At 40.7% G+C, this 24581-nt stretch overlaps 1 protein-coding gene across 3 annotated transcripts in view; it reads left to right on the forward strand.

Moving 5' to 3' along the window:
* Positions 1-1204: 1204 nt before the first annotated feature.
* Positions 1205-24581, forward strand: part of VPS13A (vacuolar protein sorting 13 homolog A) — a 263707-nt gene continuing 240330 nt past the window's right edge. For all 3 annotated transcript variants that reach the window (XM_049897014.1, XM_049897015.1, XM_049897017.1), the window contains exon 1: positions 1205-1470. In XM_049897014.1, coding sequence (XP_049752971.1) covers positions 1371-1470 — 100 coding nt within the window. In that variant the 5' untranslated portion in view covers positions 1205-1370. The remainder of the gene's footprint in view (positions 1471-24581) is intronic.

Genomic DNA, 24581 nt, shown 5'->3' on the forward strand with positions numbered 1-24581 from the left:
GTGACTTAATAAAGGCCCGTCATATAAGAATAATTAATAAACTTAACGTAAAACAAGATTTTACATTGTTTTTATCAGGCATTTTACTTGCAAGGGCAAACCTTAAATTCTTCATTTTAGAAAACCTGGGTGACTGCACAAAAAAGTACTAAAATAATTCAAGAATTAACAGTCATCAGAGAGATTATTCATTGGCCACGCAAAGAGAAAAAGTTCAAAGTACACGCCTGCGTCTTAAATCCTTAAGAGAATGATTAATGACAGTTCTCTCAACCTTACATCCAGCGTCCTGTGACCTCAGGCTGTTGGTTTATTTCTGCCTAAGACCAAACGGGTGGGGATGAAAGAACTCCAATTCTTATGTATTAATTTTCGGTCCGCGACTTTGTGAAAACTCAGAGGCGAGAGTATAGATCTGGCAGTATTCCGTGGAAGGCGCTCGGAAGTTTCCCGACAGGCTGACTCACAACTCTGAAAGGAAACGTGACACTCTATGGGATGAAAGGCTAGTCCCTGTAGATTCCTTGACCAAAAAAGGGTGCCCATCTCCAGTGCAGGGAAGGGGGCGTGAATTCTAATCCCGCGTTTACTCTTTCTTTCTCCCCACGATTTACAGCCGGGAAGTCAAAACACCTCAAGGGCAGGTGCTCCGTCCTCGCGCCGCGCTCGGAGGACCGGGAGCGGCAGTTACAGGCGTCCAGACACCCAGGCTGGGCAGACCCAGGAAGCCGGCAACACCCCAGGCGTTGCCTCGGAACCTGTAATAATGGGGGTGGGAAGTGCTTCCTGAGACACCCCTTCTTGAAGGCCCCCGTCTAACAAGGAATGGGTTCAGCATGCCCCCTCCTAAAATCCCCTCTTTTAGGCGCAGGACTTTTGACCCCCTCTTAGGGGCGGGGCGCTCCCGTCGGATCGTAACCGCCGCGTCGCGCCCTGCGTCTGGTCTGGACGCGCGTCGTCCGCTAGGGGGCGCAGTGGGAAAAACCTTGCAGTTCTCGCTGCGTGGCCCGTTGCCGGGAGATGAGAGGGGGAGGAGGGGCCGACGGGAAAAAGAAGCCCAACTTGGCCCAGATGGGGCAGGCGCAAGAGTCGCGGCCGCGCAGCCGCCAGTTTTCCCTTTCGGGCCGGCGAGCCCAGGTTGGCGCCGCGCTCAGCCCCACCCCCGACCCGAGCTGCGCACGCGTCGCGCACGCGGCCGCCTCCGCCCACCGCAGGGCTCGCGACGGGCCTGCGCGTCTGGCCAGTGGTGGCGCTACAGTCGGAGGCGCGCCGGGGCCGGTGAACCGAGCGTTCTCGAGGGAAGGGTACGAGGGGAGGTGCAGGAAGAAGGAGCGAGGGGGCGGCTGCGTCGCCCGCTGCGGCTCAGGAAAATGGTGTTCGAGTCTGTGGTCGTGGACGTTTTGAACCGGTTCTTGGGGGACTATGTGGTGAACCTGGACACGTCCCAGCTCTCTCTGGGCATCTGGGGAGGTAACGAGAGCGCCGCCGTTCCACAATCTCACCTTCCTCCTGCTCCCCTAGCTGCCCGAGCCGGGCCCTGTCTGGTTTTGGGCTTCAGGCCCTTTCCTCCCCAGGCGCTGCCACCCACCTGCCGCCTGCCTTTTTGGCTCAGGTTGCGTAAACCGGGTGGCGGTGTCCGAGCTCTCGCCCACGAGTTGTTTTATTTTATCGGGTGGGTGAGGGATGAAAAGATCCCCGTTTCCGAGCGGAGCGGTGGGCACCGATCCATGAATCTTGAGTTCAGATCCCACCGAGGAACCCTTTCTGCCCGGCGCGGTCCGGCTTCAACTGCGCTGGGCGAAAGGAAGCGACGAGACGCTCCCGGGTTTGGTTTCATCCCTGTCATTTTCCCCCTTGGGTTATGCTGCAGGCCCCAGAGAGCCTACGAGTGTGGCACGCTGCCTCGCACGTGAAGGCGAGGTGCTGTGACAGAAGACGCCCTCCTACTTCTTTCCCAAACCTGTTTTCGCTAAACCCAGGGTGTTTTCCGGCTCCCCCTTCAGGCTACACAACCTAGACTCCGGGTTGCCTCCCAACGTTCGGCTGATAACCAAAAGCGAAACTCCTGTGCAGAATATTTCAAATGGTTGGTTGTGTTTTCTAAGTTCACAACCTGACCAAGAATGTGTCACATCTGTGAGGCTTTGGGATTTTGTGTGTCAGAGTGACTTACTGAATTAAAAAAAAAAAAAAAAAAAAGGTCCTCCGTCCGAGAGCTCAGACCTACAAAAAAGACGGGGACGAACTTGAACTTAACGCTCCTTAGATGGTGCAGGACCGAAGCTTTATTTTGTCTCAGTTTACGGTGATGCATCATCTTATTTAGAGCCTCATTTTTAGTGCTTCCATCTGTTTTTGTATTATACCTTTATTTACTTTAAACACCCATTAGAAATTAGAGTGCTTTATGAACTAATTTTCCATGCCAGTCAAAGCTAGGGTTTATTTTTTGTGTGAATAATATATTCTGATTTTTAAAAAAGTGATTACGTTTTCTTGAATATGTACTTACTTTCACCCCTCTAAAATACTTGTTTATCTTGATTTTTCTGGTTTATGAAATAGTATAAATAGGCAATTTATTTTGATGAAGAAAACCTCTTGTTACTGATGTTTGGCATGATAGAGTGGAGTACAAGAACTAAAGACATCATAGTGCCAGAAGCTTGCATATTGTTTAACCTGTACTGCTCCTCAATTGCAAAGTAAAAACAATATAGGTCGTCTTCGCCAAACTGGGAAGGAAACCTTAAGAACACATATGAGAGACATGCTTTGATTTGTAGTGGAAGGTTGTTTTTAAATTCAAGATGAAAGTTTGTGTAGAGGGTGATTTATCAGCGAATTTATTTGTTTAAAATTTACATACAGTAAAATTCATTCTCGAGGTGTACAGTCCTATCTTGACCAATGTGAAGGGGCATGTGCCTACCATCACAATCATGGTATAGAAATGTCCCATCAGCCCCCCAAAATTCCCTCTGCTGTTCCTTTGTAGTCTGCTGCCTACCCCCACACCAATTTTTGCAACCACTGATTTGTCTTTATGTGTACAGTTTTGCCTTTTCCAGAATGCCATATAAATGGAATTATATGGTATGTAGCCTTTTGGGTCTGTTTCTTTCACTTAATTTCACTTCTTTCACAAAATGCATTTGACAGTCATTCATGCGTTGAGTGCATTCCAATGTATATATTTTTATTGTTGTAGAAATACACACACCAAAACATTTACCAGCACAACTTCCGTATTTACAATTCATTGACATTGATTACATTTTTCATGTTCTGCCAATTATTGCTATCCTGTTCCAAAATATTTCAGCACTATTGACATAAACTCAGTGCCCCCCAAAGACTCCCTTTTTCTCCCTCCCTCGCCTTGCAACCATTAATAACCCTTTACGTCTATATATTTGCTTATTTCATATAAACCCATTACCCACTGCCATTGAGTAAGTGATATTATACAGTATTTGTCCTTTTGTGGCTGACTTATTTCACTCAGCATAATGTTTTCAGGGTTCGTCTATGTTGTGGCACGCCTCAGAACTTCATTTCTCTTTACAGCTGGGTAATATTGCATTGTATTTATATGCTACATCTTGTTTATCCGTTAATCTGTTGTTGGACATTTCGGTTGTTTCCATCTTTTGGCTGTTGTGAAAAGTGCAGTGAACATTGATGTACAGGTTCCTGTTTGTGTTCCTGCCTTCACTTCTTCTGAGTATATACCTAGAACTGGGATTGCCGGGTCATGTGGTAATTCTGTGTTGAACTTTTTGAGGAATGGCAAAAATGTTTATCCATAGTGGCTGTACCATTTTACGGTCTCACTAGCAGTGGGTGAGGGTTACACTTCCTCCCCAACCTTGTCAACACTCGTTTGCCGTTTTTTTTGATCATTTCTATTCTCATGGGGGTGAGGTGATACCTCATTGTAGTTTTGATTTGCATCTCCCTAATGGCAGTGTTGGAAACCCTGGTGGCATAGTGGTGGTTAAGTGCTGCGGCTGCTAACCAAAGAGTCAGCAGTTCGAATCTGCCAGGCGCTCCTTGGAAACCCTATGGGGCAGTTCTACTCTGTCCTGTAGGGTCGCTATGAGTCAGAATTGACTCAACGGCACTAGGAATGGCAGTGTTATGCTTGAGCCCATTGTTGAGCTCCTGGGTCAATCCATCTTGTCCTTGAGGTCTTCCTCTTTTTCAGCCTACTCTCTCTTTTACCAAGCATGATGTCCTTCTCCAGGGACTGATCCTTCCCGATAACAAGTCCAAAGTATGTGAGACATAGTCTCTCCATCCTTGCTTCTAAGGAGCATTCTGGCTATGCTTCTTCTAAAACAGATTTGTCCATTTTGCTAAAGATCATTCAAACGTAACTGCAGTAGTTCTTTGACAGGGAACTGCCAGAAATTCAATCTGGATTCAGAAGAGGACATGGAACCTGTACATAGATCAAGAGGCAGTTGTTCAAACTGAGCAGGGGGATACTGCATGGTTTAAAGTCAGGAAAGTTGTGCATCAGGGTTGTATCCTCTCACCATACTTATTCAATCTGTGTGCTGAGCAAAAAATCCAGGGAACTAGGCCACATGAATGAAGAACGTGGCATCAGGATTGGAGAAAGACTCATTAACAACCTGCGATATACAGATGACGCAACCTTGCTTGCTGAAAGTAAAGAGGACTTGAAGTACTTACTGATGAAGATCAAAGACCACAGCCTCCAGTATGGATTACACCTTGACATAAAACAGAAATCCGCACAACTGGACCAATGAGCAACATCATGATAAACAGAAAAGATTGAAGTTGTCAAGGATTTCATTTTACTTGGATTCACAAGCAACACCCGTGAAAGCAACGTTCAGAAATAAAAAAACACACTGCATTGGGCAAATATGCTGCAAAAGACCTTTTTAAAGTGTTAAAAAGCAAAGGTGTCACCTTGAAGACTAAGGTTTTCAATCACTTTGTATGTATATGGGAGCTGGAAAATGAATAAGGAAGACTGAAGAAGAATTGACACCTTTGAATTATGGTGTTGACAAAGAATATTGAATATACCATGGACTTCCAAAAGAATGAACAAATCTGTTTTGGAAGAAGCACAGCCAGAATGCTTGTTAGAAGCAAGGATGGGGAGACTGTCTCACACACTTTGGGCATGTTATCAGGAGGGATCTGTCCCTCAAGAAGGACATCATACTTGGTAAAGTAGAGGATCAGCAAAAAAGAGGAAGACCCTTAATGAAGTGGGTTGACACTGTGGCTGTATGTAACTATGGGCTCAAGAATAACAAAGATTGTGAGAATGGTGCGGGACCGGGCAGTGTTTTGTTCTGTTGTACATAGGGGCGCTATGAGTCGGAACTGACTCCATGCCACCTAACAAAAACAACAACAATGGCAGAGTTTAAGAGCTCAGCTACTAACTGAAAAGTTAGCAGTTCGAATCCACCAGCCTTTTCTTGGAAACCCTGTGGGCAGTTCTGTTCTGTCCTGTAGGGTTGCTATGAGTCAAAATCAACTCGAATATGACAGGTTTGGTACAGGTTAATGGCTGTAATCTTTATGGGAGCCAATCACCAGGTCTTCCTCCTGCACAGTCACTGGGTGGCTTTGAACCACCAGCCTTTTGGTTAGCAGCTGAACTCTTAGCCGTTGTGCCACCAGGGCTCCTTTATGGTAAGTCTCAAAATCAGGTAGTGTGAGTCCTCCAATTTTATTCCTTCTCAAATGATTTTTTAAATGACATGTCTTTGTTTTTTGTATAGAAACTGGTTATATTTTGATAAATGAAACTTTAATTAAGAACAAGTATTTTTTTAAAGACATTTGTCTTAGTCATCTAGTGCTACTGTAAAACAAATACCACAAGTGGATGGCTCTAACAAAGAGAAATTTATTCTCTCACAGTCCAGTAGGCTAGAAGTCCGAATTCAGGGCGCCGGCTCCAGGGGAAGGCTTTCTCTCTCTGTTGGCTCTGGAGGAAAGTCCTTGTCACGCATCAGTATTCCCTTGGTCTGGGAGCATCTCAGCTCAGCACTGGAACCTCAGGGCCAAAGGATGCACTCTGCTCCGGTGCTGCTTTCTTGGTGGTATGAGGTCCCCGTCTCTCTGCTTGCTTCTCTCTTTTATATCTCAAAAGAAATTGGCTTTAAGACAGTACCTAATCTTGTAGACCTCATCAATATAACTGCCGCCAGCCCATTTTATTACATCATAGTAATAGGATTTACAACATTTAGGGAAATCACATCAGAAGATAAAATGGTAGACAGTCATGCAGTCATACAAGGGAATCATGACCTAGCCAAGTTGACAAATTTTGGGGGGGACACAATTCAATCCGTGACAAATTCTTTGAGAATTTCAAAAGTAGTAACTTTTGATAAACTTAGAAGTTTTTTTTTTTATTAACTTTTATTAAGCTTCAAGTGAACGTTTACAAATCCAATCAGTCTGTCACATATAAGTTTACATACATCTCACTCCCTACTCCCACTTGCTCTCCCCCTCTTGAGTCAGCCCTTTCAGTCTCTCCTTTCGTGACAATTTTGCCGGCTTCTCTCTCTCTCTATCCTCCCATCCCCCCTCCAGACAAGAGTTGCCAACACAATCTCAAGTGTCCACCTGATATAATTAGCTCACTCTTCATCAGCGTCTCTCTCCCACCTGCTGACCAGTCCCTTTCATGTCTGATGAGTTGTCTTCGGAGATGGTTCCTGTCCTGTGCCGACAGAAGGTCTGGGGACCATGGCCGCCGGGAGAAGTTTTTTAAAAAACATTCATTGGGTATTTCAGTAATAGAAACTACATACTGCATAGGAAAAAATTTAAGAAGATGGAGTTAATGTTTTATGGTCTCATGTTGGAATGACCTACTTGTAGTTTTAAATGTGTGCTTTCACTAGGCTTCTGTGTAATAATGCAGATAATTTCACTGTTAGCATGTTAGTAGTATTAATTCGTATCCCACAGTTACCTTGATGGTCTCGAAGGTAATAATGAATAATGCTCTGAAAATTTAGTTCTGAGATGGTTCTTTGGAAATCACAATCCATCTTCCCTTAGAAACATTGTTATGTAGGAATGAGGAGTTTAGAAAAAAGGAGTTTAGAAAGGCTGTTTAATTATTATGTAGCAGAACAGTGCTACTACTGTTTTGTTGCGATTGTGTGTTGCCTAGTGGATTCTGACTCATAGCGACCCTACAGGACAGAGTAGAACTGCCCTGTAGTTTCCTAGGCTATAATGTTTCTGGGAGCAGATCGCTAGGTCTTTTCTCCTGAGAAGCCGTTGACCTTTTGGTTAGCAGCTGAGTGCTACCAGGGCTCCTAGGTAACTACTAATAATTGTATATTCTTTTCCTTCTAGATATTTTCTATACCTAAAAAAAAATAAATATATATACTTTTATATAAACGTCATCACCTTAAGCATACCACCCTGTAACTTGATTGATTAAATATATCTTCTTTGTTTATGTCAGTACATGTAGAAATTTTGTTGCACTCGTATACCATATGGAATTTCATGTTGTATTTAATCGCTTCCCTACTGATGGACATTTAGATTACCCCTTAATTTTTTTAAAAAAAGAAAAGGAAAGAAAAAATTGGGAGTTTTCTTTCTGGTTAGCAGCTTAGCAACACCAGTGCTGCTGCTGATACTATAATGAGTCCTGTATAGTAGACTGGGTGCTAGAGGCATCTATCTTATTAAAAAACAAAACAAACAAAAACCCATTGCTGACGAGTCAATTCTGACTCTTAGAGACCATACAGGACAGAGTAGAACTGCCCTGTAGGGTTTCCAGGGAGCAGCTGGTGGATTCAAGCTGCCAACCTTTTGGTTAGCAGCTGAGGGGAAAAAAGAATTGACTCTAGGCAAATTTTGACGTTGATTAAGTATGTGTATATGTATATATATATTTTATTGTGTTTTAGATGAAGGTTTACAGAATAAACTAGCTTCTCATTAAACAGTACGCATATTCTTTTATGATACTGGTTAATGATCCCACGACATGTCGACACTCTCCCTTCTCAGCCCTAGGTTCTCTATTACCAGCTTTCCTGTCCGCTCCTCCTTTCTAGCCCTTGCCCCTGGGCTGGTGTGCCCCTTTAGTCTCATTTTTTTTATGAGCTTGTCTAATCTTTGGCTGAAGGGTGAACCTCAGGACTGACTTCATTACTTACCTAAAAGGGTGTCTGGGGGCTGTACTCTAAGGGTTGCTCCAGTCTCTGTGAGGCCAGTAAGTCTGCTCTTTTTTTGTGAGTTAGAATTTTGTTCTACATTTTTCTCCAGCTTTGTCAGGGACTCCCTATTGTGATCCCTGTCAGAACAGTCAGAGTGGTAGCCAGGCACCATCTAATTATACTGGTCTCAGTCTGATGGAGGCCCTGGTAGTTGTGGTCTGTTAGTCCTTTGGACTAATCTTTCCCTTGAATATTTAGTTTTCTTCATTCTCCCTTGCTTCCAAAGGGGTGAGACCAGTGGAGTATCTTAGATGGCTGCTCCCAGGCTTTTAAGACCCCAGATGTTACTCACCAAAGTAGAATATAGAACATTTTCTTTAGAAACTGTGTTGTGCCAATTGAGCTAAATGTTCCCCAAGTTCCCCACAGCCCTCAACCCAGGAGTTTGGTCCCTCAGGGAATTTGGAAATGTCTATGGAGCTTCCATGAGCTTGCCTTGTACAAGTTGTATTGGCTTCCCCAGTATTGCATCCTGTCTTATCCTTCACCAGTTACCACTTACCTGTCTATTTAGTGTTTTTCCATTCCCACCCCTCCTCTCCCTTGTAACTGTCAAAGATTGTTTCTTTTTATGTGTAAATCTTTTAATGAATTTTTATAGTAGTGGTTTCACACAATATTTGTCCTTTTGTGAATGACTTATTTCACTCAGCATAATGCTCTCCAGATTGATCCATGTTGTGAGATGCTTCGCAGATTCATAATTGTTCTTTATCCTTGCATAGTACTCCATTGTGTGTATGTATCATAGTTTGTTTATCCATTCATCTGTTGATGGGCATCTAGGTTGTTTCCATCTTTTTACTGTTGTGAACAATGCTGCAGTGAACATGGCTGTGCATATGTCTATTCGTGTAAGGACTCTTGTTTCTCTAGGATATGTTCCTAGGAGTGGGGTTGCTGGATCGTATGGTATTTCTATTTCTAGCTTTCTAAGGAAGCACCATATTGTTTTCCAAAATGATTATACCATTTTGCATTCCCACCAGCAATGCGTAAGAGTTCCAGTCTCCCCTCAGCCTCTCCAACATTTATTATTTTCTGGTTTTTTGATTATGTGCCAGTAATGCCGGGGTGAGATGGTATCTCATTGTAGTTTTGATTTGCATTTCTCTAATGGCTAATCATCCCGAGCGTTTCGTCATGTGTCTGTTAGCTGCTTGACTGTCTTCTTTGGAGAAGTGTCTGTTCCTTTTCCTTTGCCCATTTTTGAATTGGATTATTTGTTTTTTTGTTGTAGAGATGTTGCATTTTCCTGTAGATTTTAAAGATTAGACCTTTGTTGGATTTTTTTCCCAGTCTGTAGGTTCTCTTTTTACTCTTTTGGTGAAGTCTTTTGATGAGGATAAGTGTTTAATTTTTAGAAGATCCCAGTTATCTCACTTATTCTCTGGAACTTGTATGTTGTTGGTTGTGGTTTGTATCCTGTTAATGCTGTGTATTAGGTCCTCTGGCATTGATTCTCTTTTTTCTTCTATCATCTTTATAGTTTTTGGCTTTATATTTAGGTGTTTGATCCATTTTGAATTAGTTTTTGTGTATGGTGTGAGGTATGGGTCCTGTTTCATTTTTTTACGGATGGAATCCAGTTTTTGCCAGCACTGTTTTTTTTTTTTTTTTTAAAAGACTGTCTTTTCCCCGTTTGATGGACTTTAGGCCCTTGTCAAAAATCAGGTTACTGAAAGTGGTTGGATTTTCATCTGGATTCTGCATTTTGTTCCATTGGTCAATGTTTCTGTCGTTGTACCAGTACCAGGCTGTTTTGACTACCGTAGCTGTATAGTAGGTTCTGGGGTCAGGTGGTGTGAGTCCTCCTACTTTATTCTTCTTCAGGAGTGCTTTACTTATCCAGGGCTTTTTCCCTTTCCATATAAAGTTAGTGTTTAGTTTTTCCATCTCTTCAAAAAGTGTTGGTATTTGGATCAGGATTGCATTGTATCTGTAAATTGCTTTGGGTAGAATTGTCATTTTCACAATGTTGAGTCTTCCTGTCCATGAGCATGGTATGTTTTTCCATTTACGTAGATCTCTTTTGGTTTCTTGCAGTAGTGTTTTGTAGTTTTCTTTTACAGGTCTTTTACACCCCTGGCTAGATTTATTCCTAAGTATTTTATTTTTTTAGGGGCTATCATAAATGGTATTGTTTTCTTGGTTTCCTTTTCTTCATTCTCTCTATTCTCTTTATAGGAATCCAGCTGATTTTTGTATGTTTACCTTATATCCTGTGACTCTGCTGAATCTTTCTATTAGTTCCTGTGACTCTGCTGAATCTTTCTATTAGTTCCAGTAATTTTTGTGTGGATTCTTTTGAGTTTTCTGTGTATAGTTTCATATCATCTGCAGATAGGGTGGTTTTACTTCTTCATTACCAGTTTGTATGCCTTTTATTTCTTGCTTTATTGCTCTAGCTAGGACTTCCAGCGCAATGTTAAATAGGATTGGTGATAAAGGGCATCCTTGTCTTATTCCTCTTCTCAAGGGGAATGTTTTCAGCCTCTCTCCATTAAGAATGAAGTTGGTTGTTGGTTTTGTATAGATGCCCTTTGTTAAGTGGAGGAATTTCCCTTCTATACCTATTTAATTAAGAGTTTTTATCAGGAATCAGTGTTGAACTTTGTTGAGTACCTTTTCTGCATTGATTGAAATGATCTTGTGATGCTTTTATTTATGTGGTAGATTATATTGATTGATTTTCTAATGTTGAACCATCCTTGTATACCTGGTACGTATCCCAGTTGTTCACGTTGTATTTATTTTTTTTTAATATGCTGCTGAATTCTATTGGCTAGAATTTTGTTGAGAATTTTTGCATCTGTGTTCATGAGAAATATTGCCCTATAGGGTTTTTTTTTTTTTTTTTTTCCCCTGGTTTTGGTATCAGGGTTATGCTGGCTTCATAGAATGAATTTGGAAGTATTGCTTCTTTTTCTATGTTCTGAAATAGTTTGAGTAGTATTTTTGTAAGCTCTTCGCTGAATGTTTGGTCCAGAATTCTGTAGTGAAGCCATCTGGGCCAGGGCTTTTTGTTGTTGTTGTTTGGAGTTTTTTTTTTTTTTTTAATTACCTTTTTAGTCTCTTATTTTGTTATGGGCCTGATCAGATTTTCAACTTCAATTTGTGTTCATTTGGGTAGGTAGTGAGTTTCTAGAAATTTGTCCATTTCTGCTAGGTTTTCAAATTTTTTGGAGGATAGTTTTTCATAGTGCTCTGTCATGATCCTTTTTATTTCAGTTGGGTCTGTTGTAATGTCCCCCATTTCATTTCTTATTCATGTTCCTTGCGTTCTCTCATGTTTTTCTCTTGTCAGTATGGCCAGTGGTTTGTTGATTTTGTTGATGCTTTCAGAGGACCAGCGTTTGGTTTTTTTGATTCTATTGTTTTTGTATTCTCTGTTTCATTTCTTTCTGCTCTGATCATTATTTCCTTTCTTCTGGTGGCTGTGGGCTTCTTTTGCTGTTCTTTTTCTGTTTGTCCCAGTTGTGTAGCTAATGTTTTGGTTTTGTCATTTTCTTTTTTGATATGTGCACCTATTGCTGTAATTGACCTTGGGGCACTGCCTTTGCTATGTTGCAAAGGTTTTGGTATGATGTGTTTTCATTCTTGTTTGATTCTTGGAATTTTTTAATTCCATCTTTGATTTCTTTCATTATCCAGTGGTTTTTAAACAGGGTGTTACTCAGTTTCCATTAATTTGATTTTTTCTCTTGCTCTTCCTGATATTAATTTGTACTTTGATGGCATTGTGATAAGAGAAGGTACTTTGTGTTATCTCGTTTGTTTTGGATTTTGTTGAGGGTTGCTTCATGGCTTAAGATGTTCTTTATTCCAGAGAATGTTCCATGGGCACTAGACAAGAATGTGTACTTTGCTGCTGTTAGGTGAAGTGTTCTATATATGTCTGTGAGGTCAAGTTGGTTGATTATGGCCTTTAGATCTTCTGTATCTTTGTTGAGTTACTTTCTAGATGTTCTGTCCTTTATCGAGAGTGGTGTGTTGAAGTCTCCTAATCTTATTGTGGAACTGTCAGTTTCTCTTTTCAGTGGTGTGAGAGTTTGTTTTATGTATTTTGAAGCCCTGTGATTGAGTGCATAGATATTTATTATGGATATGTATTCATGGTGGATTGTCCTTTTGATCATTATATAATATGCTTCTTTGTCCTTTTTGATGGATTTTATCTTAAAGTCTGTTTTATCTGAGATTAGTATTGCCACTCCTGCTTTTTTTTTCCTTGGTATCTCTTTGCTTGATATATTTTTTTTCCAGCCTTTGATTTTTAATAAATTTATGTCTTTGTTTTTAAGTTGTGTCTCTTGTAGACAGCATATTGATGGGTCCTGTTTTTTTCATTGTCACACTCTGTCTTTTTATGGGTGCAGTGAAGCTATTTATGTTCAGTGTGATTATTGGTAGGTATGAGTTTATTACTGTCATTTTGTAGTGCTTTTTTTTGTGGTACTGACGTTTTCTTTGTTCTTACTCTCCTGTGCTGAATTACTTTTGTTTGTGGAATTTTTGTTTATTTCATTTTTGTAGATTTCTCATTTACTGAGACATTGTTTTTCTTCTTTATTTTGATGAGTAGGTTTGTTAACTTTCTTTGTGGTTACCTTGAAGTTTACCCTTATATTCCTAAGCTTGAACCAGTTTTTTATTACTTGGCATCACCTTGACTTCCTCTCCATTTGAAAGTTGTATACCTACACAGTTTTTTTGTCTTTTATTTTTCTGACATTGTTGTCAATTACAGAGTAACCTCCCTGGTTCCCTGTTGTAAATCTTTCAGTTTTGTTTTATCCTTGAGAGTTCATTACCTAGCTTGGTATCTGGCTGATGTGCTCTCGAGTCATTGATTCAGGCTGTTTTCTGATGTTGGTTCTCTAACCAAAGGATTACTTTTAATAATTCTTTTAAGTTTGTTTTGGTTTTTACATATTCTGTTTATCTGGAAATGTCCTAATTTCACCATCATATTTGAGTGGAAGTTTGGCAGTATATTATTCTTGGCTGGCATTTTTTTTCTTTCAGGGTTTTATACATGTCATTCCATTGCCTTCTTGCATGCGTGGTTTCTGCCGAGTAATGAGTGCTTACTCTTATTGTTTCTCCTTTGCACGTGACTTTCCATTTTTCTCGAGCTGCTCTCAGGGTTCTTTCTTTGTCTTTGGTTTTAGTGAGTGTGATTGCGACGTCCTGGTAATTTTCTTTTGGAGCCTGTCCCATATAGGGTTTGCTGAGGTTCTTGGATGGTCAGCTTTTCATCTTTCATAATGTTAGAGAGTTTTTCTATCAGCAGTTCATCAGGGATCCTCTCTGTGTTTTCTGTTTTTTCCCCCTGTTCTGATACTCTGATCACTCACAGATTTTTCCTTCTGATTGTAACCCACATCGTTCTCAGAGTTTCTTTATTCTTTTCTCTGTTTTTTCCTCAGACAAACTGGTTTGCAAAGATTTGTCTTTAATTTCACTGATCCTTTTTTCCATTGTTTGAAGCCTGCTTCTCAGACCTTCTATGACACTGTCCATTTCTGAAATCTTGTTTATCTTTTGGATTTCTAATTGCTGTTTTGTGTATGATTTCTAGTTGTGAGTTTATTTTGACATTTTTTCCTGTATTATTTTCCTAAATTCCTTTGTTGTTTTGTCTGTCTTTTCCATGACTTTGTCTGTGTTTTCCATGATTTTGCCTATTTTTTTTCTTACTTTTGTCTGCTTTTTCCGTTATCTCTTGGATAGCCTTCAATGTTAGAGTTTTGAATTCCCTATCAGGTAGTTCCAGTGCCTTTTTCTCTACCAGAAGGTCATTTTGTATTTTATTTTGGAAGCCTACTAGAGCCATTCTCTGTCCTGTTCTTTTTAATATGTTTTGATATTGTCTACTGTCTTTGAACATTCAGTAATTATTTTCTTCATTTATTGGTAGTAGATTTATTTGTTTCACCCTGCTTTTTTGATTTATTTGGTTATGTCTGGGCAGGTGGGCTGTGTGTTCTTTGTTGTTTGCTCATCTCTGGGCATGATACTTTGCATCACCTTATCCATTGGGTAGGGCCAGTCACTCAGCTGTGGTGCAGCAGGGCAGATCCAGTGGAGGGGGATGGGTGGGGATAGGTCTTTTGTGGCATGTACTGGGGCCGACAGGGCAGAGCCAGGGGGCTTCGCAGGGCAGGATACAGTGGTCCATGCCTGTGCTGCTCGGCGATTTGGTGCTCAGTGTGCAGTGTAATTAGGCAGGAGGAGTGGGAGGATATTATGTGTGGAGCTAAGTGGGTGTGGGGAAGAAGAGAAAGAAGAGAGACAAATAGTAGTCAAAAAAACAATACAGAACAAAGAAACAGAAAAGATGCTGTGGGAGCATGCCATTGGTGTGGCATAGACCTGGGGGAGCTGTGTATCCATGGCTTTCTAGCCAGGCAGCGTGGCACATCCCCTCAAGAATGGACAGAGTTGACACATGTGGCTAGGTGGGTGGGAGAAAGGAAAGGAAGGAAGGGAGAGAGAGATAAGAAACTGGAAAAAACAAAGAGGAGAACACATGCACCTAGGTGATCAGGAGAATGGAAAGAAAGGAAGGTAGAGGGAGACAAGAAACAGAAACAAAAAAAGAAAAAAACAAAACAAAAACAAAAGATTCCCCAAGGGAGTCCAGCAGAATTGGTTCCCCAGCCAAGTGGCGCTGTCCAGAAGGAGTGAAGATGGCACACTGTGCCAGGTGTCACGGAGAAGGGTAAGGAAGGAAGGTAGAGACAAGAACCTGAGAAATGAGAAGGAATGCTCCAAGGGAGCCCACTGGTGTGGCAGCGTGGAACAGAGAAGCAGCTTCCCAGAGCAGCACTGCCCAGGCTGTCAAGAAGGAGTGGATATGGTACATGGTGCCAGGTATTTGGGAGGAAGGAAAGAGAGGAGGGTAGAGACAAGAAACCAAGAAAAGAAAAGAAAAAAAAGTGTAAAAATGCCCCCAGAGAGCACACGGGCATGGTGGCACAGACCAAGGGAGGGGCTCCACAGCCGAGTGGCACTGCACAGTCCACGTAGAATGAGTGGAGATGGCACACGGTGCCAGGTGTTGAAGAGAAAAGAAAGGAAGGAAGGTAGGGAGAGACGAGAAACCGAGAAATGGAGGGAAAAAAAAGCCTCCAGGGAGTCTACTGGTGTGGCAGAGCAGACTGGTGGAAGGGGCTCTCCAGCTGAGCAGCGCTGCACAGCCCATCAAGAAGGAGCGGGGATAGCACACAGCACCAGGCATTTGGAAGAAAGGAAAGGAAGCAAGGTAGAGAGAGACAAGAAACCGAGAAATGGTGGGAAAAAATGCCTCCAGGGAGCCTACCAGCTTGGTAGCATGGACCAGGGATGGGGCTCCCCAGCCGGGGAGTGCTGCACAGCCTGTTAAGAAGAAGCGGAGATGGCACATGGCACCAGGTGTTCAGGAGAAGGAAAAGGAAGGGAGATAGAGAGAGACTAGAAACGAGGAAAAGAAAAAAAAGCCTACCGGCTTGGCAGTGTGGACCGGAGAAGTGGTTCCCCAGCCAAGTGGTGCTGCTCAGCCTGTCAAGAAGGAGTGGAGATGGTAGATGTTGCCAGGTGTTCATGAGAGAGGAAAGCAAGGAGGTGAGTGAAAGAGAAGAAACCAAAAGAAGCCAAAAAAGCAACAACAGCAACAAAAAAAATGATACTGAAGGAGCCAGCCAGTGGGGGTGAGGTGAGTCCAAGTGGCAAGAAGTCGTGTCTGAGTGGTGGAGGCCATGGATAGGGGGTGGGAAAGCGTGTATTATTGGTTATTGGGTGCTTGGTTTCCTGCTGGGAGCTTCGTGAAGGTCCCTTCCCGTACTCCCTGTCCACTGTTCTCGGTGGCTAAGGTGTCCAAAATGGTGGATCCATGCCATGTTAGCTGACAGGGAACCTCCACTCCGTAGCTCTCCTCGTTCGTTCTCAGTTTCTTATTCTATTCAGTGCTTGGATCAGTTTTTTATCCCTTTGTTTGATGCTTAGGGCTCTGGGATTGCTGTTTGTATTTGTTTTACTTTTTCGGGTCTTTGCTCTGGAGGGACAGTGTGGTGTTTCTGTCTGTATCGCCGTGTCGGCCTTGCCTCCTGCTTTTTTTCTGTGTGTAAATCTTTTGTTGTTACTTTATAATAGTGGTCTTGTGCAATATTTGCTCTTTCGTGATTGACTTATTTCATTCAGGATAAAGTCCTCCAAATTCATCCATGTCATGACGTGTTTTGCAGATTTGTCATTATTCTTTATCATTGCATAATATTCCATTGTGTGTATGTACTGCAGTTTATTAATCCATTCATCTGTTGGTGGATACTTAGGTTGTTTTCATCTATAGTTACATTTTATAAGAAATCGTGAGACCTCTTTCCGAAGTGTTTGTATGATTTCATTCCTCACCAGCAATGAATGAGAATTCTGGTTGCTATATATTTGCCAGAATATTTGGTGTTGTCAGTCTTTTTAATTTGAATCATTCTGGCGTGTGATGCTATCTCATTAATTTTTTCTTTTTTTTTTTTTTTACTTAACAAAACAAACAAAATAACTAGTGGCCATCGAGTCAGTTCTGACTCATGGCATTCCCATGTATGTTAGAATAGAGCTGCCCTCCATAGGGTTTCATGCTGTGACCCTTCAGAAGCAGATTGCCAGGTCTTTTCAGGTGCCTCTGGGTGGTTCGAACTGCCAGCTCTTCAGTTACTAATAAAGTGTCTGTTTGTGCCACCCAAGGACTCCTTTTCTGCTTTTTTGAGGTATAGTTTGCACACAATGAATGCATTCTTTTAAAGTGTAAAGGTCATTGAATTTTGACAATACCCCTGTATAGAATGGAAATTCCAGAACACTTAATTGTGCTCCTGAGGAACCTTTACATAGATCAGGAGGCAGTTGTTCGGACAGAACAAGGGGATACTGATTGGTTTAAAGTCAGGAACGGTGTGCGTCAGGGTTGTATTCTTTCATCATACCTATTTGATCTGTATGCTGAACAAATAATATGAGTAGCTGGACTAGATAAAGAAGAACGGGGCATCAGGATTGGAGGAAGACTCATTAACAACCTGCGTTATGCAGATGACACAACCTTGCTTGCTGAAAGTGAAGAGAACTTGAAGCACTTACTAATGACGATCAAAGACCACAGCCTTCAGTATGGGTTACACCTCAACATAAAGAAAACAAAAATCCTCACAACTGGACCAATGAGCAACATCATGATAAACGGAGAAAAGATTGAAGTTGTCAAGGATTTCTTTTTACTTGGATCCACAATCAACAGCCGTGGAAGCAGCAGTCAAATCAAAAGACGCATTGCATTGGGCAAATCTGCTGCAAAGGGCCTTTTCAAAGTGTTGAAGAGCAAAGATGTCACCCTGAAGACTAAGGTGTATGTGCCTAACCCAAGCCATGGTATTTTCCATTACATCATATGCATGTGAAAGCTGGACAATGAATAAGGAAGACTGAAGAAGAGTTGACGCCTTTGAATTGTGGTGTTGGCGAAGAATATTGAATATACCGTGGACTGCCAAAAGAACAAACAAATCTGTCTTGGAAGAAGTACGGCCAGAATGCCCCTTAGAGGCAAGGATGGCGAGAGTGCGTCTTACATACTTTGGACAAGTTGTCAGGACGGATCAGTCCCTGGAGAAGGACATCATGCATGGCAAAGTACAGGGTCAGCGGAGAAGAGGAAGACCCTCAATGAGGTGGATTGACACAGTGGCTGCAACAGTGAGCTCAAGGATAACAATAATTGTAAGGATGGCGCAGGACTGGGCAGTGTTTCATTCTGTTGTGCATGAGGTCACTATGAGTCGGAACCAACTTGACGGCACCTAACAACAACAACAACATACCCCTGTATAACCCCCACAAAGCAAGATATGGAACATTTTCATCAACTCAGAAGATTTTCTTGTTCTCCTTCCCACCTAGTACCCTTCCTGCACCCAGTCCCTAGTCCCAGGCAACCGCTGATCTACTTTCTGTCTCTATAGATGTTCCTGTTTTGGACAATTTGTGTGAATGAAGTCATACAATATGTGGTCTTCTGTGTCTGGTTTATTTCATGAAGCATCATAATGTTTTCAAGGTTCAGCCATCTTGTAGCGTGTTATCAATATTTTGTTCCTTTTTTTAAAATAATTTTTGTTGTGCTTTAAGTGAAAGTTTACAAATCACGTCAGTCTCTCACATAAAAACTTATATACACCTGGCTACATACTCCTAATTACTCTCCCCCTAATGAGACAGCCTGCTTTCTCCCTCCACTCTCTCTTTCCGTGTCCATTTCAGCAGCTTCTAACCCCCTCTACCCTCTCATCTCCCCTCCAGGGAGGAGATGCCAACATAGTCTCAAGTGTCCACCTGATCCAAGAAGCTCAATCCTCACCAGCATCCCTCTCCAACCCATTGTCCGGTCCAATCCATGTCTGAAGAGTTGGCTTTGGGAATGGTTCCTGTCCTGGGCCAACAGAAGGTCTGGGAACCATGACCACTGGGGTCCTTCTAGTCTCAGTCAGAGCATTAAGTCTGGTCTTTTTACGAGTATTTGGGGTCTGCATCCTAGTGCTCTCCTGCTCCCTCAGGGGTTCTCTGTTGTGTTCCCTGTCAGGACAGTCATTGGTTGTAGCCAGGCACCATTTAGTTCTTCTGGTCTCAGATGATGTCATCTCTGGTTTATGTGGCCCTTTCTGTTTCTTGGGCTACTAATTACCTTGTGTCCTTGGTGTTCTTCGTTCTTCTTTGCTCCAGGTGGGTTGAGACCAATTGATGCATCTTAGATGGCTGCTTGCTAGCGTTTAAGATCGCAGATTCCACTCTTCAAAGTGGGATGCAGAATGTTATCTTAATAGATTTTATTATGCCAGTTGACGTAGATTTCCCCTGAAACCATGGTCCCCAAACCCCTGCCCTTGCTACACTGGCGTTCGAAGCATTCAGTTTATTCAGGAAATTGCTTTGCTTTTGCTTTAGTCCAGTTGTGCTGACCTCCCCTGTATTGTGCGTTCTCTTTCCCTTCACCTAAAGTAGTTCTTATCTACTAATTAGTGAATACTCTTCTCCCACCTTCCCTCCCTCTGACCTCTCATAACCAAAAAAGAATGTTTTCTTCTCAGTTTAAACTATTTCTCAAGTTCTTATAATAGTGGTCTTATACAATATTTGTCCTTTTGCAACTGATTAATTTCACTCAGCATAATGCCTTCCAGGTTCCTCCATGTTATGAAATGTTTCACAGATTCCTCTCTGTTCTTTATCGATGCGTAGTATTCCATTGTGTGAATATATCATAATTTATTTATCCATCCATCCATTGATGGGCACCTTGGTTGCTTCCATCTTTTTGGTATTGTAAAGAGTGCTGCAGTAGACTTGGGTGTGCATACATCTGTACGTGTAAAGAGTCTTATCTCTCTAGGATATATTCCAAGGAGTTGGATTGCTGGGTCGTATGGTAGTTCTATTTCTAGCTTTTTAAGGAAGCGCCAAATCGATTTTCAAAGTGGTTGTACCATTTGACATTCCCACCAGCAGTGTATAAGTGTTTCAGTCTCTCCGCAGCCTCTCCAACATTTATTATTTTGTGTTTTTTGGATTAATGCCAGCCTTGTTGGAGTGAGATGAAATCTCATTGTAGTTTTGATCTGCATTTCTCTACTGGCTAATGATCGTTAACATTTCCTCATATATCTGTTAGCTACCTGAATGTCTTCTCTAGTGAAGTGTCTATTCATATCTTTTGCCCATTTTTTAATTGGGTTATTTGTCTTTTTGTAGTTGAGTTTTTGCAGTATCATGTAGATTTTAGAAATGAGGTGCTGATTGGAAATGTCATAGCTAAAAACTTTTTCCCAGTCTGTAGGTAGTCTTTTTACTCTTTTGATGAAGCCTTTGGATGAGCATAGGTATTTGATTTTTAGGAGCTCCCAGTTATCTAGTTTTTCTTTTGCATTCTTAATAGTGTTTTGTATACTGTTTATGCCATGTATTAGGGCTCCTAATGTTGTCCCTATTTTTTCTTCCATGATCTTTGTCGTTTTAGATTTTATATTTATGTCTTAGACCCATTTTGAGCTCATTTTAGTGCATGAAGTGAGGTATGGGTCTCGTTTCATTTTTTCGCAGATGGATATCCAGTTATGCCAGCAGCATTTGTTAAAAAGAATGTCTTTTCCTCATTTAACTGTTTTAAGGCCTTTGTCAAATATCAGCTGCTCATATGTGGATGGATTTATGTCTGGATTCTCAATTCTGTTCCATTGGTCTCTGTACCTGTTGTACTGGTACCAGGCTGTTTTGACTACTGTGGTGGTATAATAGGTTCTAAAATCAGGTAGAGTAAGGCCTCCCACTTTGGTCTTCTTTTTCAGTAATGCCTTGTTTATCCGGGGCCTCTTTCCCTTCCATATGAAGTTGGTGATTTGTTTCTCTATCTCATTAAAGAATGTCGTTGGGATTTGGATTGGAATTTCATTAAATATATAGATCGCTTTTGGTAGAATAGACATTTTTATAATGTTAAGTCTTCATATCCATGAGCAAGATGTATTTTTCCTCTTATGTAGGTCTCTTGGTTTCTTGCAGAAGTGTAGTGTAGTTTTCTTTGTATAAGTCTTTTATCTCTCTGGCAAGATTTATCTCTAAGTATTTTATCTTCTTGGGGGCTAGTGTATATGGCATTGATTTGGTCATTTCCTCTTCGATGTTCTTTTTGTTGGTGTAGAAAAATCCAACTGATTTTCGTATGTTTATCTTGTATCCCTATACTCTGCTGAACTCTTCTATTAGTTTCAGTAGTTTTCTGGAGGATTCCTTAGGGTTTTCTGTGTAGAAGATCATGTCATCTGCGAATAGAGATACTTTTTCTTCTTCCTTGCCAATCTGGGTGCCCTTTATGTCTTTATCTAGCCTGATTGCTCTGGCTAGGACCTCCGACACAATGTTGAATTAAGAGTGGTGTTAAAGGGCATTGTTGTCTGGTTCAGCATCTCAGTGGGAATGCTTTCAGGCTCTCTCCATTTAGGGTGATGGTGGCTGTTGGCTTTGTATAAAAAAAAAAAATGCCCTTTATTATGTAGAGGAATTTTCCTTCTATTCCTGTTTTGCTGAGAGTTTTTATCAAGAATGGGTGTTGAACTTTGTCAAATGCCTTTTCTGTATCAATTGATAAAATCATGTGATTCTTATCTTTTGTTTTATTTATGTGGTGGGTTACATTAATTGTTTTTCTAATGTTGAGCCATCCCTGCATACCTGGTATGAATCCCTCTTGGACATGGTGAATTATTTTTTTGATATGTTGTTGAATTCTCTTGGCTAGAATTTTGTTGAGGATTTTTGCATCTATATTCATGAGGGATATAGGTGTGTAATTTTCTTTTCTTGTGGTTTCTTTACGGGCTTTTGGTATCAAGGATATGATGGCTTCATAGAATGAGTTTGGTAGTATTCTGTCCTTTTCTACGCTCTGAAATTCCTTTAAGTAGTAGTGGTGTTAACTCTTCTCTGAAAGTTTGGTAGAACTCTGCAGTGAAGCCCTTGGGACCAGGGCTTTTTTTTTGTTGGAAGTTTTTTGATTACCTGTTCAATCCCGTCTTTTGTTATGGGTCTATTTAGTTGTTCTGCCTCTGTTTGTGTTAGTTTAGATAGGTAGTGTGTTTTTAGGAATTCATCCATTTCTTCTAGGTTTTCAAATTTGTGAGAGTACAGTTTCTCATAGTAATGTGATGTGATTCTTTTAATTTCAGTTGGGTCTGTTATAATATTGCCCATCTCATATCTTATTTAGGTTATTTTCTTCCTCTTCTGTTTTTCTTTTGTCAGTTTGGCCAATGGTTTATCGATTTTCTTGATTTTTTCAGAGAACTGTCTTTTCGTCTTGTTAATTCTTTCAGTTGCTTTTGTGTTTTCTGTTTCATTTAGCTCTGCTCTAATTTTTATTATTTGTTTTCTTCTGGTGCCTGAGGGTTTCTTTTGTTGTTCTCTTCCTATTTTTTCAAGTTGTAGGGATAATTCTTTGATTTTGGCCCTTTCTTCTTTTTGGATGTGTGCATTTATTGATGTAAATTGACCTCGGAGCTCTGCTTTCGCTGTGTCCCAAAGGTTCTGATAAGAAGTGTTTTCATTCTCATTGAATTCTATGAACTTCTTTATTCTATCCTTAATGTCTTCTATAATCCAGTCTTTTTCGAGCAGGGTATTGTTCAGTTTCCAAGTGTTTTTGATTTCTTTTCCCTGCTTTTTCTGTAATTGATTTCCATTTTTATGGCCTTATGGTCAGAGAAGATGCTTTGTAATATTGCTGTATTTTGGATTCTGCTAAGGCTTGCTTTTATGACCTAATGTGTGGTCTATTCTAGAGAATGTTCCAGGTATACTAGAAAAGAAAGTATACTTGGTTGCTGTTGGGTGGAGTGTTCAGTATATGCCTGTGAGGTCAAGTTGGTTGATTGTGGCATTTAGATCTTCCGTGTCTTTACTGAGCTTCTTCTAGGATGTCCTGTCCTCAACAAAAGTGGTGTGTTGAAGTCTCCTACTATTATTGTGGAGCAGTCTATCTCACTTTTCTATGCTGATAGAGTTTGTTTTATGTATCTTGCAGCCCTGTCATTGGGTGCATAAATATTTAATATGGTTATATCTTCTTGGTGTATTGTCCCTTTAATCACTATGTAGTGTCCTTCCTTATCCTCTCTGATGGATTTAACTTTAAAGTCTATTTTGTCAGAAATTAATATTGCCACTCCTGCTCTTTTTTGATTGTTGTTTGCTTGATATATTTTTTCCATCCTTTGAGTTTTAGTTTGTTTGTGTCTGTAAGTCTAAGATGTGTCTCTTGTAGGCATCATATAGATGGATCTTGTTTTTTAATCCATTCTGCCACTCTCTGTCTCTTTATTGGTGCATTTAGTCTGTTTACATTCAGGGTAATTATGGATAGGTATGAATTTAGTGCTATCATTTTGATGTCTTTTTTGTGTGTTGTTGACAGTTTCTTTTTCCCGCTTAATTTTATGTGCTGAGTATATTATCTTTATTTTTTTCTTGTATATTATTTTGGTGAATAGGGTAGTTTGTCTCCTTTGTGGTTACCTTATTATTTACCCGTATTTTTCTAAATTTAAAGCTAACTTTTATTTCTTTGTATCTCCGTATCTTCCCCTCTATATGCAAGGTGTATGATTACATTTCTTAGTCCCTCTTTATGATTTGAATGTTGTCTTCTTTTATATAATAACATCGCTGTTACCCTGTTTTGAATTTTTTTTTTTTATATAATCTTGCTTTGTTTTTTTGGATTTCCCTGTCTGGGTTGACTTCTGGTTCCTCTGCCCAGTGTTCTAGTCTTGTGTTGATACCTGATGTTATTGATTTTCTAACCAAAGAACTCCCTTTAGTATTTTTTGTAGTTTTGGTTTGGTTTTTCTGAATTCCCGAAACTTGTGTTTATCTGGAAATGTCTTAATTTCACCTTCATATTTAAGAGACAGTCTTGCTGGATATAAGATTCTTGGGAGGCAGTTTTTTTCCTTCAGTTTTTTAAATATGTCATCCCATTGCCTTCTTGCCAGCATGGTTTCTGCCGAGTACTCCAAGTTCATTGGCTCTCCTTTGTAGGTGACTTTTCATTTATCGCTCTCTGCTCTTGTAATTCTCTCTTTATCTTTGGTTTTGGCAAGTTTGATTATAATATGTCTTGGTGACTTTCTTTTCAGATCTACCTTATGTGGAGTTCGATGAGCATCTTGGATAGGTATCTTCTCATCTTTCACGATATCAGGGAAGTTTTCTGCCAACAAATCTTCAACAATTCTCTCTGTATTTTCTGTTATCCCTCCCTGTTCTGCCACTTCAGTCAACTTGGAGGTTATTTCTCTTGATAGAGTCCCACATGATTCTTAAGGCTTCTTCATTTTTAAGAATTCTTTTGTCTGACTTTTCCTCAAATATATTAGTGCCAAGTGATTTATCTTTGAGTTCAGAAATTCTAGCTTCTACTTGCTCAATTCTGTTCCTCTGACTTTCTATTGAGTTGTCTACTTCTATAATTTTATTGTTAATTTTCTGAATTTCTGATTGTTGTCTGTCTATGGATTTTTCCAGCTTATTAAACTTTTCATTATGTTCCTGAATAATCTTTCTAATTTCTTCAGATTGTTTATCTGTGTGTTCCTTGGCTTGTTTTGCATATTGCCTCATTTGCTTCCTGGTGTCTTGAAGGGTTCCGTATATTAAACTTTTGTATTCTGCATCTGGTAATTCCAGGAATGCACTTTCATCTAGAAGATCCCTGGATTCTTTGTTTTG

The sequence above is a fragment of the Elephas maximus genome, chromosome 9, assembly GCF_024166365.1.
Source record: "Elephas maximus indicus isolate mEleMax1 chromosome 9, mEleMax1 primary haplotype, whole genome shotgun sequence".
In the NCBI taxonomy this organism is placed as follows: Eukaryota; Metazoa; Chordata; class Mammalia; order Proboscidea; family Elephantidae; genus Elephas; species Elephas maximus.